This window comes from Mycosarcoma maydis, chromosome 17 (assembly GCF_000328475.2).
Source record: "Mycosarcoma maydis chromosome 17, whole genome shotgun sequence".
NCBI classification, from domain to species: domain Eukaryota; kingdom Fungi; phylum Basidiomycota; class Ustilaginomycetes; order Ustilaginales; genus Mycosarcoma; species Mycosarcoma maydis.
The window spans coordinates 385202-400604 of NC_026494.1; the positions used below are offsets into that span (position 1 = coordinate 385202).

General features: G+C 54.3%; 6 protein-coding genes across 6 annotated transcripts; 3 read left to right on the forward strand and 3 right to left on the reverse strand.

The window, feature by feature from the left end:
* Positions 1–86: 86 nt before the first annotated feature.
* Positions 87–1580, reverse strand: UMAG_04827 (putative protein serine/threonine phosphatase; the record flags this gene model as incomplete). The annotated part of the gene is made up of 1 exon (XM_011393380.1): positions 87–1580. One exon carries the CDS (start codon positions 1578–1580, stop codon positions 87–89), a length of 1494 nt encoding a protein of 497 aa, XP_011391682.1.
* Positions 1581–4338: 2758 nt separating this feature from the next.
* UMAG_10700 (60S ribosomal protein eL30) lies at positions 4339–4770 on the reverse strand (the record flags this gene model as incomplete). Its single annotated transcript, XM_011393450.1, has 2 exons — positions 4339–4396; positions 4499–4770. The coding sequence occupies 2 exons, from the start codon at positions 4768–4770 to the stop codon at positions 4339–4341; spliced, it is 330 nt and encodes a 109-aa protein (XP_011391752.1).
* Positions 4771–6530: 1760 nt separating this feature from the next.
* On the forward strand, positions 6531–7298 carry UMAG_10701 (60S ribosomal protein eL37; the record flags this gene model as incomplete). Its single annotated transcript, XM_011393451.1, has 2 exons — positions 6531–6565; positions 7064–7298. 2 exons carry the CDS (start codon positions 6531–6533, stop codon positions 7296–7298), a joined length of 270 nt encoding a protein of 89 aa, XP_011391753.1.
* Positions 7299–7950: 652 nt separating this feature from the next.
* On the reverse strand, positions 7951–9804 carry UMAG_04830 (uncharacterized protein; the record flags this gene model as incomplete). Its single annotated transcript, XM_011393381.1, has 1 exon — positions 7951–9804. One exon carries the CDS (start codon positions 9802–9804, stop codon positions 7951–7953), a length of 1854 nt encoding a protein of 617 aa, XP_011391683.1.
* Positions 9805–10381: 577 nt separating this feature from the next.
* On the forward strand, positions 10382–11377 carry UMAG_04831 (putative single-stranded DNA binding protein; the record flags this gene model as incomplete). The annotated part of the gene is made up of 1 exon (XM_011393382.1): positions 10382–11377. The coding sequence occupies one exon, from the start codon at positions 10382–10384 to the stop codon at positions 11375–11377; it is 996 nt and encodes a 331-aa protein (XP_011391684.1).
* A 1032-nt stretch (positions 11378–12409) lies between these two features.
* UMAG_04832 (uncharacterized protein) lies at positions 12410–15259 on the forward strand (the record flags this gene model as incomplete). Its single annotated transcript, XM_011393383.1, has 1 exon — positions 12410–15259. The coding sequence occupies one exon, from the start codon at positions 12410–12412 to the stop codon at positions 15257–15259; it is 2850 nt and encodes a 949-aa protein (XP_011391685.1).
* Positions 15260–15403: the final 144 nt, after the last annotated feature.

Below are 15403 nucleotides of genomic sequence, written 5' to 3' on the forward strand. Positions count from 1 at the left end.
CATTATCCCCTCCAGCGACCAAAAAAAAAAAAAACTCCAATGACCAATCCTCGAGAGATGCAAGCATCGTCTCAAGCATTATTGCTTCAATACGACTGCTGCGACCCCCTCGCAGGCGGTGATTGATGTTGCAAGAGACTCCTCCTCTTATTCTTGGCCATTTCCTTTTTCAACGCGGCGCCGTCCAGCGGTTTCAACAATTCAAACGCGCACAGCAGATCCTCTGAAACCGACATGACCGCACCAAAGTTGTCAAACTCTCCGCAATAGTTGGGTGCCGAGAAGATGGTGACCAGCGTCCGTTCATTCCAGAACTCGTAGCCGTCCTCGACCACCATATGCGCACGGCAGATGAGGTCGAAATCATACTGAGCCAGGAACTGCTGGATCACGGCTTTGCCGAAGCAGTAGGAAACGCCTCGTTCGTTGTCCTCCCAGTCCAGTGCAGTATCTGACGGATCGGACCAGAGCAAGTCGTTGAGCAAACCGTAATCGGGAACGTCGGTGGGGCGCTCGATGCGTCGAATGTCGTCCATATTCGATAGCGAAGGCGAAAGTCCACCATGCACGCAAAAGATCTTGGACGCCACCACAGCGGCGATGGGCAACGTGTTGAAGACATCAATGAACGTCTTCCAGATCTTGATGTTGACACGACGCTTGCACTCGTCGTAAAAGCCGTAGACCCGCGTGACGTTGGCGCACTCATGGTTGCCACGAAGCAGGAAAAAGTTCTCGGGGTACTTGATCTTGTAGCAGAGCAGCAGCAGGATGGTTTCGAGCGATTGCTTGCCTCGGTCAACGTAATCGCCCAGGAAGAGGTAATTTGCGGATGGTGGGAAACCGCACATCTCAAACAACCGCAAAAGATCGTGGTACTGGCCGTGTGTGTCGCCGACAATTTTGACGGGCGGGCTGAGCTCGATGAGCGTGGGTTGCGAGAGAAAGATTTCGCGTGCGGCTTGGCAAACCGCGGTGATCTCGGCGTTCTTGAGCGCTGGTTTGGGGATCTTGCCCGAATAACCCGCCTCGAGGAGACGCGAGATCATGTCATCAATGTCAAAGGTGCGAACCTGGTCGCCGCCAGCCGCAGCTTGCGCGTTCTTGCCAACGGAGCTAGGGAAGCCGGTGCTGCCGCTCTGTGCGAGTGGATTGGAGAGGATCGTGTTGGCGGTAGGCACGGATGTGCTTTGGGATGCAGCGTCGTTCGCGGGCCGCGGGCCACCGACGTCAGAAGCGGGGGCTGATCTAGCTACGGCGGAACTGCCCACCTCACTGGATTCTTCTTGGCCTTCGAGCACGTTGCGTGCCGAGGGCGAGGGAGATGGCAAGGGCGATTCGTGTCTGCTAACGCCGCCGCGCTTTTCGATTTTGGCGGGAGCGGAAGAGCCATTATTCGCGAAGTTGCCCGAGCCATTTTCAGTTACCGCGAGAGAGTCCTTGCTCTTGGCGCGTAGAAGGTTGGAAGAGTCGGAGCCGGGTAAGCCGTTGGACGCATCGACACTGTCATCGCCGTCTTGAAGTTTGGACTTGCCCTTTCGGGAGGAGCCGCCCATGATCTTGCCGAAAGATTTGAACATGGCTGATGTTATAGATATGAGCACAGAAGAGCGGTTGGAAGCAAGAAGCAAGTAATGATGCGTGATGATGATGAACGAGTTAATCAGCTTCCTCTTGTTTGTGCGAAGGTGACGTAACCGTACAGTGCCCAAAGTTGATTGCTTTGAAGAAGCCGGTGTGGCTGGAAGACGGTGCAGCGACGAGGCGAGCTTGGTTTTCGGCTTTCTTGGCTGAGTGAGAAGCTTCGCAAGAAGCAGCGGGTGTGAGCCAGCTAGTACAGAAGCAGAATGGATGTACAAGCACTTATTCGTGCAATACCGGCGGTAAGGTAGATCAGAACGACGAGAGCACAAAGAGAGATTGTCGACTACGAGAACCTTGACTGCAGCTTTGATTGTTGCCTCTTTGAGGTTGACAGAAAATTTGCACCGTTGACGATCGAAGCCCGAGGTGAAGGATGCGAACGTTTAATCCAGCAATCGCGACGCCGAGTCGGACGACGTAGCTCGCCAGGTTGGCAGAAGCAGGTGCAATCGAAGGATGTGCCTGCGTCAAAGCGAGAACAAAGCTTGGCGTCGTCTTGGAGGTGATGGAAGGTGTCCGAGCAAGAGTGTGTGTTGAGCAGGAATGAAGAGATGAAGGAAGGTGGAGCCTAAGCAAAGCAGCTGCAACAAGTGATGTGTGTGTGTGTGTGTGTGTGTGTTTGTGCGTGTGTCGGGATGGGTGAGCGTGAAGCAAGCGTCACAGTGGTCAAGTGGCTCGACCAGATGTGACAGTTGGAAAATGCAGGCTGCCAGTCAGTTGTGAGTGTGCAGTCGCAGAGTTATGAATGTGATTTTTGGTTGTTGTTTCCTCCAATACTGTATATTCACGTTTAGTCACACAGCTGCCAAGGCCACAGCGGTGAGCCGCGTCGTAGGCCGACAGCGCTCAGGCAGTCGTGAGACGCCAAAAAGCTTGCAGCGCTTCTGGCAATTTGCTGCTGCAAATTCAGGTGGTAATTTCCCTTTGGAGGCAAAAGTCACAAAAGCCAAGCCTAAAGCAAATACTCCGCGCTTAAACTCGGCAGACTTAGGGTTGAGCTGTTGTTTAGTACATTCACGATTCATTTAGTAAACAATCTTGCGGACTACTAAGTTCAACTGCCTCTCAGCAACGCGGAGAGAGAAGGCCAAGCCAGTCACGAGTAAACCTGGAGAAGCTCCTTGGCGACCGAAGCTTACGACCCCTTTTTTTCTTCTCGCCGTCATGCTCCGTGCGGCCTCTGATGATTTAAGATGACTTCAAAGCACTCCCGACTTTTCGCAGCTTCGGCACGCTTCATCATCGCTAACCTCCGTCACTCACCGAGGGGCTCACCAATTACTCGCAATGACATAAGGCAACAACTCGTTGCACCTTATATTACTATATAGTATGAGCACCTTCCTCTTGCCTCCAATCCTGATTGGCTTGCCTCCCTATCATTTTGTCCGCAATCACGATATGTTATTAAACTCTAAAACGCACCGGTCGCTATCTTTGGCGGAACACTCATCAAGACTGACTGAGCCTTAAAATGAGCAACAAATTTTTCCGTCCGAGGAACGCCTCGTTGACCTCCGGTTGTGAAGCTGCGGTTGCAAGCAAGCTCGTCTCGTTTCGTAGTCGTTAATACCCCAACCACCCCTTTAGTCAGCAGGCTGTGCGCAAGTAAGCCGTGTGGGTACATGATGCGGTGCTCAAATCGAATCGCAATTGGCCAGCACCGCGTGGTTCTTGCGACAACAACATCTTTCGGCGCAACGCAGAACCAACTCCAACCTTTTTATGCCGTGGCACTCACGATTGTCTCGCAAGAAGAATCGGGATCTTATCAGCCGCAATTGCCTGCGCCACATGGAGAGCCTCCTTATACATGCAATTTCCAGCCGGCGGTGTGGCACATGTTGGCCTAACAATATAAGTGTATGGCGTGGACCAGGCCATGGACCGTTGACAAGTCCTGCACTCGGCAACAGTCGTGAGTGATTTCCATTCCCGATTCACGATTCACACGATCTGTTATCCGTGACTGATCGTCAATCCGGCATCCTCACACTCGTGACTTGCATATCCGTTGCCCCGCCAGTAACACCCGTAATCTTGACAGCGATTGTCGACTCGTTGCTCATCCTGAAGCGCTAGTGAGTGGAAGCTGAAGCCAAAGTCATGAGAACCAATACATCTTGCCCAGCAGCCTACGTCGACGAGAGTACCGGTGGCGCTCAATCTCGAAAAAGCAACACCCACAAGCAATCAAGAATTGCCCAACCCAAGAGAATTCTCACAGTTCACATCAATCAGCAGTAGCAGCTACTCCGGCATCAGAGATATGCAGCACGTCAATGCAACCCAATCTCGATACTTTTCTCTGCATCACTCGCCCAAGTGACGGCCAGAACAGCTTTGTGAAGACCGGCATCAGCTGCCCAGGCTTAGCCGATCTCGCAACATCTGTCCTCCAGCCGTTCTTTCCCAAATGCCAACGGTCTTCACCGAGTCACACATCATCAAGCATGGAAGCCATGTGCCTGTATGCAAGTATTGCATTTTTGGGGGGGTTGGTGGAATCTGTGCAGAGCCAGACGGGACGGCAACAACAGCATCCCGCTACTGATAAATGTACATGATGCATCGAGAATGTTGATGATGATGACAAGACTACGCCGAGCCGCTCGGTCGCGAAGAACCCGGAACAAACCAAGAGGACGTTGCAACGAGTGCAAAGATCATCTTTTAAAGGTTTGCGAAACCGCATTAAGCAGCAACGGTGGAGAGCAGGTCCGAGTCACCAGCGTCGAGGATGGTCATAACACTGTTCGAGATCAAGGCCCGATGGAGATGCGTTGTACAAGATCAGTCTTCAGATCATTGGCTAGTAAAAAGGCACGTGCAAATGTAGGAGTGAGAAACTTACCCGACGCGGAACAGCTTACCAGCAGCAGTACCAAGAGCGACGTTGGTGCCCTGGTAGTGGTGGACGGCAGTCTTGGAAAGCATGGCGTAGTACTCGATCTCGGACTTGCGCAGAGGAGGCGTGTTAGCCGAGATGAGTACGAGCTTAGCCTTGCCAGAGCGCATGTTCTTGAGAGCGCTCTTAAGGCCGAGGGCGACCTTACCAGACTTGATGACAAGCTGGAGCTTGGTGTTGATGTTGTCCTGGGACGACTTCTTAGCCTTAGGAGCCATGGTTCTGTCGGTAGTTGGAAACGAAAAGGGTGAATGGGTGGTAGATGGGAGAGAGAGTTGATAGAAAAGGCCTCCAGTAAGTATCACGTGTGATGCTTAACTTTCGCAGGCAGGGTCCCTGTAGAGCACGAGGGTAGAAAGTCGAGTAAAGAATGGACAAGTGGTCGGCATGCAGCTCCTGCGTATCTTTCGAGTCCCATAGAGCGGCGGCATCGTCTTTCCAGCCAGCATACATGTCCCCATCCGTGATTCTCTCCGATCTCCTATTTGTCATTTTTGACACAGTAATGCTGATCGAGGACAGTCGCGTGGCGTGTAATGTTATTCTGACTAGGTCAAACGACCTTGAAACGTGTCCTTGGCATGGCCACAGAGTGTCCATGAAGACAGGTGCTTCATCGATCATAGATCCATCACATGCTGCCATGCAGGACGACACACCGCGGCCGTCCACCCAAAGCGGTCCTACTTCATCTTGCAGAATGTTACCCCAATCTCTGCACTTTAGGTACGAGTCATATCCTTCTTCGCTGCTGCTGTATCGACGATGCAATAATGTTTGTGCCGCTGATGATGATGATTACTTACGCTATGTTATATATATGCGGTGAGGTCGAGGTGGTGACTTGGAGGGGATGGAAGGAACAATGACTTCGAGACTCGAGCTATTCCATCGTCCTGCGTTCTCTCCCTTGAGCCTTTCTCGCTCTCGTTGTCTCGCTCGCCTGTCTACAAAAGTCTTTTCGAGTTCAAGCTTCAACCTCGGAAACTAACATTCCAAGTGTTAAAAAATCTCATTCTTCTAAATTGCTAGCCAAGCAGAGCTTGTCGCACCTGCGGTACAGCAAGATTGAGGCAAGCAGCGTCAGAAACATGCTTGTCCAAGTCGATGCGTGGGACTTTTCTTCACGTGATCTTTTGATCCAAGTTTCGAATTTTTAAAGATCAAATTAGAGCAGTGTTGTATTTTTTCAACATTTGCTTTGGATCCAATATTAGTATTGGCGAGTGAATACAGGGACCCAAGGAAAGCTTCTGCCTGGCAGTGACGATCGAGTGAGGACCGTGTCTGAGCTTATGGCCTGCTCGAAAGCTGGACTGCTGAGCAAGACAGACGAAGAGAGCCGAAACATCAAGCAGGCCTGGCAGTGAGAAGCCCGAATGCGTCGAGCCCAGCTGAGAAGCAACTATGAGCCTACAAGCCTAGGAGTCAGCAAGCAAGCAAAGTCAAGTCTGAAGGCTCTCGTCGCCATCAACCCTTCTCTCTGCTCCCACCAGTAACTCTCAAGACATACTCTAGCCAAGGTGAGCTTGAACATCACACAATTCGTCGACGACACTTCTGGACAATCCGGCACTGCCGTCGAAAAGCACTCGTCGTCACCATTACTGCAGCATCCTTTCTCCCAGCAAGGTATCAACACATCGCACAGATTTCATACACTTGTCGGCATTGGAATTTCAGATTCACCACATAGCTGCACACATATTCGTCACGCCGGGCCAGCTTTTCTTTCTGGATCCGTCTCATCACATTTCTCCGACTAAGCATCGAAGTTAGGACGTCTTAAGGGGCCGACAACTCATTTGGAACTTACAAAGTCAACACATCTTCGCAGTAACCTTTTCCAACCTAGTTGCTAGCCGTACCGCAGTTGTCGGATTGTCCTTGGTTCTTCCGAATTGAAATCTTCGTAACATAGCCGACACAGTCTCTGACTTTCGATCTACAACCACTTACTCTTACACCTAACCTAAAGATGACGAAGGGTACCACTTCTTTCGGTAAGCGACAGTAAGTATCTCTCGTTCATCAACAAGATGCAATGTACCTGTTTGCCCACTATGCAGGGATCCAGAAAGGCGTTCATTCAGAGGAGACGGATATCATGTTCATGCCGAGCACGACACAAGCAGCATCGACAATTCGTCTCTCAGCTGTTGGGAACTGATGGGCGGGTAGATTAAAGGAACTTCGCACGGCATGTCACGGAAAAACGATGGGAGTCTTGATGCAGCAGAAGATGGGTTGAACGTGCAAGTACGAGAACCAGGCTAAATGGCCAATCGAGCTCAAAGAGGTTGCCTTGTGGATATGGTCATGACACCAAGGCAGGCGGTTCAGGCAACTTTACGGATCATTGGAGCCGGAACACATCCGTTACAATGCATTTGGGAGTGACGCAGGAACCTATACTGGATGTGAAGCGCGCGAACAGGATCCGCATCGTCAGTATTTGTAGAGCAATTTTTCTCACCATCCCTTCTACACCCTTGCTCTTGCTCTCTACAGCACCAAGACGCACACCGTCTGCCGACGATGCAACGCGCGTGCCTTCCACCGTCAGAAAAAGGTTTGCGCTTCGTGCGGTTACCCCGCGGCCAAGATCCGCTCCTACGAGTGGGGCCAGAAGGCTAAGCGCAGAAAGACCACCGGTACCGGCCGCATGCGCTACCTCAAGAACGTCAGCCGCCGTGCCAAGAACGGTTTCCAGACTGGCTCCGCCGGCAAGAAGGTGGCCGCCTAAACATGTGAACGTCCTTTGTTCCATGTCATCCCCGGTATCTCTTCTCTCTGTTCCGCATCTTCTTCATTGCAATCTCGTTTGACGTCGGCCTCTATGCCAACGCTTTACCAGCATATTTTCCGACTTTGACCGCGACTCGGCTCACCCACGAAGGGCGTTGTTGACCGCCCTCATTGTCCTCATACACCAAAAACCTCAAAACTGATCATCCTTCCTTCTGGGTTACGCTTTCGACGAAAGAAACGCCGAGCATTGCCGAGGGTGAGGAGGAAGCGAATGCAGGTCTCGCGCTAGAGTGCCTATCAGGTTGCTCTTCGCTTTGTACATCACATCCAGCACGACCCTCACACACATCTACCCAATCTTTCTCCCCGTGTCGCCCTTGCACAAAATACATAACTTTCTCCAGCTCTCTCGTGCCCAATGATTAATGTGGTTAGCTTCAAAATGTGTGATTTTGACTTGAGGGAATCTACACAAAGTGTCGCACGACATCAATGGCGACGATCAGGCATGAGTTTAGATCATGCGTGCTGACGCCGAAAGCGATCTGCCATGTAGCCAACTGATAGTGAGGTGAGATCTACAATTACGAATGGGATCTCCTCATTTGTATTGGCAGAGGCTAAACCTGCTTTCTTCGGGAGCGGCTTTACTCTTCATCGCTCTCGATGATGCGCTTCTTCTTGGCGATGGGTTGACTTGCGTCTTGGGCAGCTGGAGTGTCATCGTCTGCGTCCGCGTCTTGATCATCCTCGTCCGAAGAGAACGCCGGGTCAGGCCTTCGCGGCTTGCTCTTGGACTCTCCAGCAGCAGCCTTCTTCCTAGCTCGCTCGGCCTCCTCGATCTTCTGCTCGGCCAGCTCCATCTCATCAGGCTCATCATCGACTTCCATCGCATCCTCGTCATCCGAAGAGCGCTTCTTCTTTCTACGTCCACCACCGCGGCCTTGACCATCTTGGTCATCGTCGTCATCACCCTCGTCATCCACAATAAAGCCATCGTCATCGTCTTCGGCATAACGTTGGGATGCAGCGCCACCGCGCTTGCTTCCACTTCGACCGCCCAGTTCCTCAGCAACACCACCGAGATCGCTCTCGTCGCTGTAATAGCCGGCGTTGCGCGCACCTCCACCGCTCTTTCGAGCGGCGACGTAGCGACTTCTTCGACGCGCATCGACGTCGAACGTATCGTCGTCGAACTTGCCGCTCTTGCGATCCGCCTTTTGACGTTCGCGAATGCGTTTCTTTTCTGCATCCTTGAGTTCCTTTTCGATGCGCGCTTTTTCGACTTCAGGATCCAAGGCGCCGGCACCGGCAGCGGTAGCGACGACCCGAGCGGTCTTTTGGAAACGCAGAGCTTTGGCGATACGACGATGCGTTTCCGACTGCGTATCGGCGGGAGTGAAGGCCAGAGTTCCTGCGATGGGACCTTGTGACTCCATGATCTGCTCGCGTTCGTGTGGCACCACCAGGTACGACAGGGACTGCGCGGGTCGGTCGGACGATCCACTGGATCCCATAGGCATGCTCTGCGTCGCTTGGCTCAACAGTCGCGAAGACGATCCTGCAGCTTGCGAGCTCGTGCCCGGCTGTGGTGTACTTGTTCCCGTGTTGGCGGTTGAGACGCGCCCCTTCTCCGTCTGCTGAGTGATATCGAACAGTTCGCTACCGACTTGCAACGACATGGTGCCATCGCTCCAACGTACGATCCGTGCATTCGACTCGGGTACTCGTGCACCATCTTCGTCTACTTGATCAGTATACCTCCATCGAATGGTGTTGGAAGTACGCAGCAGACTAGCAGCTCCAACGTCGTTACCGAATCCGGAATTGAATCCTTCTTCCAATAGCATCTTTTCCTCCTGCTCCTCATCCCAGCTGTCGGCATCGAAAGGAGTGGTGACGTAGCGCAGGAAGTGAGGTATCCTTGCCAACCAGTGTTCCTTGGTCCTTCGCACGGGCAGTTGGGGTAGCGCGAGGTGTGCTACTTCAATGTTGTCGTCGGGTTGAAGATCGTCTTCGTCGTCCTCTTTGTATTCGAGTTGACGCCGCGCGTCTTCATCGAGGTCTTGCGAGCCTTGTCGACCGTACGGACTGCCGGAACGGGATGAACGGTCGGAACGACCGTCGTGTACGTCCATGGGAGAAGAGGCATCGAGAGGTGGAGGCGCAGTGAGTCCATTGGATCCGACAGGGGGAGGAGAGGCCGAGGCAGAAGCGACACGTTGTCTGGAACGGCGAACTTTGCGATGGACGCCTTCGTCCTCGTCATCTTCGTCGTCATCGCCGGCGTCGCGCTCGGTAACTTCGTCGTTTCGGGTGGGGCGATTTCGTTGAACGGCGTGCACTTGCTCCTCTTCTTCGTCATCATCTCCGAACAATGCATCCTCGAGGTTGTCTTCTGCCGGAGTCGCTACTACCTCTTCTGCTGTTGTCGAGGTCTGTTCAGCGATGACGCCATCTTGGGCCGCTACTGCATTGTCCGCAGTCTCTTGATCCGACATGGTGGGAATCGTCCTCGGATCTGTGCAGACCGGTGCAATTGTACTCTCCGTGTTGCAAGCGTGAGCTCGATTGTGAGAGTGCGTAATCCCCTCGACAGCAGCGCTACGCGAAGGATTGCAGATGCGTCTCGGGAGGGTTGATGTTTGCAGGGAGAAGCTTCTTGCTGTGCTCTGGCGACGCGGGTTCAGTGTGCGCTGCGCGACAGGAAGATACTTTGCTATCGGGCGAGAAATTAGTAACGCACAGATTCGCCTCCACACTAACACTCACGACTCACACCTCTCAACTGACAGACGCGAGAAAGGCTTTGCGTCACTTTGATGCATGGCTGAGTGGATTCCAGTGTGGCCACGAGTTTCTTCAGACAAATTTTGTTTGAGAAAGGACCTACTTCTTGCCATCATATTCGACAACCCATACGTCGAGAGCGAATCAGGCTGTCCTTTAGTCCTGAGCCGTTGACTATCAAGAAAATTTGTGATAACAAGCAAGGCCCATCAATTAAGTCGTACTAAGCGCCTTTATCCATAAACTCAACGCCTCGATCTTTCTCGTAGCCATAGCTGGAACTTGACGATGAGGACGATGCTCACATGCGTTGCCCGCAGTGCGCTGCGACAGACTTCTATGAGCGCACCTGCGCGCGCCTGTTTCTCTGCATCTGCTCCTGCGCTTAGCTCGCGCAGTCGGAACTATTCAAAGCAGCAGCAGCAGCAGCCGGTGGCACGAACGGGGCTCAAGGATTTGCATCCATTGCCCGAGTCGATGCGCGAGCAGCTTGAGAGCTCCGATACACCACAAGAGCCATATACAGCCTCGGGCAACTCGAACGATCCTGCCGTTCATTCGAGTCGACCTGCTTCTCAGCCTGCTGAGCCTGAGGTCAGCCCAAGGGTGGCTGCTCCCGGACTAGTCAACGGATCCTCTTCAAAGAATGGATCTCCGTCCAGCGCTTCATCTAATGGGGCCTCTTCCTCTGGGGCCTCTTCCTCTGGCACGTACTCGTCTGGAAATGCATCCATCCCGATCAGCAACATCTCGGAGGCATGGGGGACCAGCTTCGCAGGGCTCGGTGAACGCTCTTTCAGCAAGGAGGCGATCGATGTGCTCATGGCACCCATCAACGAGGCCGACGTCGAGATCAAGCCAGACGGGCTCATCTACCTGCCTGAGATCAAGTACCGCCGGATCCTCAACAAGGCTTTTGGACCGGGCGGGTGGGGGATGGCACCTCGCAGCGAGACCAATGTCGGCCAAGGCATCGTGAGCCGCGAATGGGTGCTCATCTGCCAAGGCCGATTTGTTGCCACAGCAAGAGGCGAGCAGGAGTTCTTCAAACCTTCGGGTGTTCCCACCGCTTCCGAGGGAGCCAAGTCGAATGCGCTGATGCGATGCTGCAAGGATCTTGGGGTTTCGTCCGAGCTGTGGGACCCTCGTTTTATCCGACAGTTCCGCAAGAAGCACTGCATCGAGGTGTGGGCACAGGATACGGCGGGCAAGAAGAAGAAGCTTTGGCGTCGCAAAGATGACCCACCGTTCGAGTATCCATGGAAGGAGACAGGCACTGCTTGAGCTGTGCAAACATAGATCGAAAGCGCTGCGAACAAGTCTCGTTTCTGATATCGTAACCGCTCATTCTGAACGCTAGGAATCTCTTCTACATCGAATCATTACTGATTTTTGCATGTATAGTGACTTGGAAATTAGCTACGAACGTGAATCACGAACGGTGTCCTTTGAGCTGTCAGTCATCACTGACATCGCGTTGAACATGGGTGTGACTCGATCACGAGATATGGCACCCGATTCATGACTGATCGAAATTGGGAAAGTTGCGCAGAGGCCAACAGCGTTGTGATGACGCCAATTTCAACGGATCGGGTTTCAGCTAAACTTGGCTGCTGCCTCGTCTGAGTGGCATTTCTTTAATATATTCACGAATTGACGAAAATTGACTCATGACTAAAGGCGTTTGGCTGTGAGAGAGAAACTAAAGTGGACCGTACGAAACAAGCTTTTCAGCAATGGCAAGCCCGAAAGTCGCTCGGTCGGTCGCTCAGAGTCTGTTGGCCGTAGCGTAGACAGACCATCGGATAGTCATCCAATCACAGACACACGAGGCACTCATCGTTGGTATCACCATCTCGTTTGAGTCACACCTTGCCAACATCCAAGCCCAACTCCATCCGAGCTTGCTAGACACAATCGCACTCCGCTCGCTCGTTCAAACTTTACGCAATCAAGGCAAAACAAGCAACTCATAATCGCTTTCGCCGCTTTCGCAGCTGTTCACCGCTGCCCGTCTTCAAAGTTCTCGACTCTGTGTCCCTTTTTGCTTTCTGCACCTAGGGCCAGTATCGTGATTCAATTCGGTGCGCTTCCCAAGAACTAGACATACTCTTCCTTTATCCCGATCACCACCGTCTGGAATTAACAATTTCCTTTGCAGAAGGATACGACGAGACCTCAAGGCGTAATCCGCACGCATTCACGCAAACGAACGCTCAAGCTACCATCAATTACATCTCAACATTTGCAAAAAAGGCGCTGGGAACCGAACGATCCTAGCTTGCCTCTCTACGCTGTTGACAACACAGCTTAATCATGGCAGCCGGACCGCCGCCGGGTCTCGGCATAGCACCACCACCAGCCGCAGCATTACCGCCCAACCCCTTTGCAACAAACGGCTCACAAGCAGTCGCCCACAAATCTCCTCTTTCCTGCAATGCCGGCGCACAACCAACAACCAAGTATGAGCGACCTGCCGACTGTCCTCGCTTCTACACTCGAGGCGCACTGCTGGCCTACAGCTCTTCCGCCCTGATCACCAAGCCCATCACCATGCCTTCTCTTTGCGACTGGTATGGAGACTGGGGGCCCTTTTACCACAAGCCCGTCCACAACAACCGGGATTCGTCACGAAAAGCCCACACAGAAGAATCAGCATATCATGCAGCTGAGGGTGAAGACGCCGCTAACAATGGCGGCTTCATTGGCGGCGCCCTGGGAGGTTTCGGTCCTAGAAGGGAAGGAGCCGGCGCCCGTTTTGGAGCAAGGAGAAACGAAGATCGCGATCGCGGCGAAGGCCTCCGTTTGGGCGAAGTGAGCAGTCGCCGAGTCGCTCCTGCTGGCAAAAATCCCTTTGGACAAATCTCGGCAAGCGGCACTTTCAAACCTGCTGGTACACCAGGAGGCGGTCGAGGTCCCCCTCGAGACGGTCAAATCGATGGTCTCGGCGATGGACGTCGCTCTGGCATGGGCGAGCGCTCCGCCTCGTACGGCAAAGATCGAATGCGGGACATGCTTCCGCGCGATGCAGCGCGCGACAGACGACGTGGCGAACGCGGCTTGGATGCCGACGAAAGCCGCGAGGAGGGAGAGATCTCGGAATCCCCACGAGTCCGTCGCACGGGAGGAGCCGATACCGCCTCTGACTGGCGAAAACCTGGCGACCGAGACCGCGCCGGACCTTTTTCCAGCATCGCATCCGACCGCTTGCGGCCCAGCGATCGACGCGGTGCTCAGCGAGGCAGCGGTGCTCCTTGGGCAGGCGATTCTGACGACAACCCGGCTTGGCTCGAGGACGACTCAGAACCGCTTCCAGTGGACAATCGTGCTCCGTTCGGTCAATTTGGCAGTCGTCGCAAGGAGGGTGATGGCGTAGACGACGTACGCGGAGATGACATGGCGGGAGCAGTCGATAGCATCCAGGCGTTCAAAGCGCAGATGAAGGAGCGAGAACGTCGCGAGAGGCTGGCTAGAGGCGAGTCTGAGCCTGCCAACAACACTAGCACCTACGATGGTGCTCGCAGTGGATCTCTCGGCGCGGACCGTGATGTCTCGGGAGAATACGCGTTTGGCGGTGAAGCAGCATCTCAGCCATCCGAGCTGGACGCTATCCGTCATGAGATGATGGTCGCAGCCAACCAGCGTCCTGCTTCCGGCGCTTCGCTCTACGACAACATTTCGAACAGTCACGGCGGTCCTGGAGCTGACGGGTCTGGCCCTCCGGGTCTTCCCGTCCGATCGAGCCGATTTGCACGTTTCTTTGGTGGTCAAGGTGGACCTCCTCGAGACCCACAAGCTGCCGCTCTCGCCGCTCAGCAAAAGATGCTCGAATCAATGGGCAAGGGCTCGGAGGACAAAGACGTCACCAGCTTGCAAAGCCCTCAATCGCCTCCCGCTTCTTCGTCTTCTTCGATCAACATCTCGGAGCTATTTAGCAAGACCTCGATCCGCGACAAGGGCGACGGCACGCCAAAGGATGCCTCGGGCAAGAATGTCTCGGAGGCAGATCAGCAGAGCATGCAAAAACTCATGGCCATGCTTCAAGGCGGCGGTGGCGGCACCGGCACGCCAACGCCAACGCCAACGCCAACGCAGGGTAAAGGCGCTGATGCGGATTCAGCAGACCGAGTCAATGAGCTTCTACTAGGCCAGGGCCGTGGCAACCGTGGCGATGGGGAAGACGGTACGACGGAACGCCCTCGAAGCATTGTTTCGCCGGGACTGTCGTCGGCTGAAGCGCGCAACGAGCATGGCGTGGAGGTACGATCACCAGTGGCGTATCAGCAGCAGCAATATCAGCATCAGCGAGAGTCGAGCACCTCACTGCCTCTGCAGCAGCACCAACAGCAACATGATCAATATCCGCAGTACCAACAGCAGCAACAGCAGCAGCAACAGCTGTCCGAATCTGGGTCTATTGGCGGAGGTTACAACGAGCTTCGTCAGCAACTCGGCGGACTGAGTTCGCCCACGAGTGCAGCTGGACCTGGCAGCCTTGGTTCGACTGGCGGTGCTCCGGGACTGGGCGGATTCGGCGGGTTCCCCGGCGGCGTGCCCGGACGCGCGCCCCCGCCCGGTATGGACCCTCGCCTGATGGCTCGACCTCCAATGGGCGGTCCTGGCGGCTTCCAGCAGATACCTCCTCACATTGCTGCCAGTCTGGGTCTGGCTCGCGGACCGATGCCACCGGGGATGGCCAGCCTGCCACCCGGAGTGGCGCCCATGGGTGTTTCTGGTGGTCCTCCGCGTGTTGCTCCTCCAAACGGAGCATTCGCACCAGGCTTCTTGCCACCAGGCGCAGGTCGACCACCTCCGCCCGGAATGCCTCCGCAGCTGTACCAGCAACTGATGAGCATGCCTCCGCACATCCAGCAGCAGGTGTTGGCAGCGCAGCCACAACCGTTCGCTCCGGGTATCCCAATCGCTCCCAGATACCCCTACGACTTGCCCGCCGCACATGCCGATCCGAGGACTTCCACTCCTGCGGCTCACTTTCCCTACTACGCGCAACCTCCCGCTGCACGTGCATCGTCGCCTCTCCAACACCAGCAGGGTCAGCAGGGTCAGCAGGGTCAGCAGGGCCAGCAGCTCAACGTCGGCTCACATGCGATCAATGGCGCTAATCTCATGGCGTTGCTCAGCGGTGGGAGGAACACCCCCACCTGATACGCGTTTCCGCTTTCTATATGTCTCGTTTGGTTTGAATTCAAGTGGCTTTCGTCAGAGAGCACGTTTAGCATGATTCGTGAATTCGGTGTGGACGGTTGGAAATTGATGATTGGCGCGGTTGGGTTGGGGGCTGAACGGGAC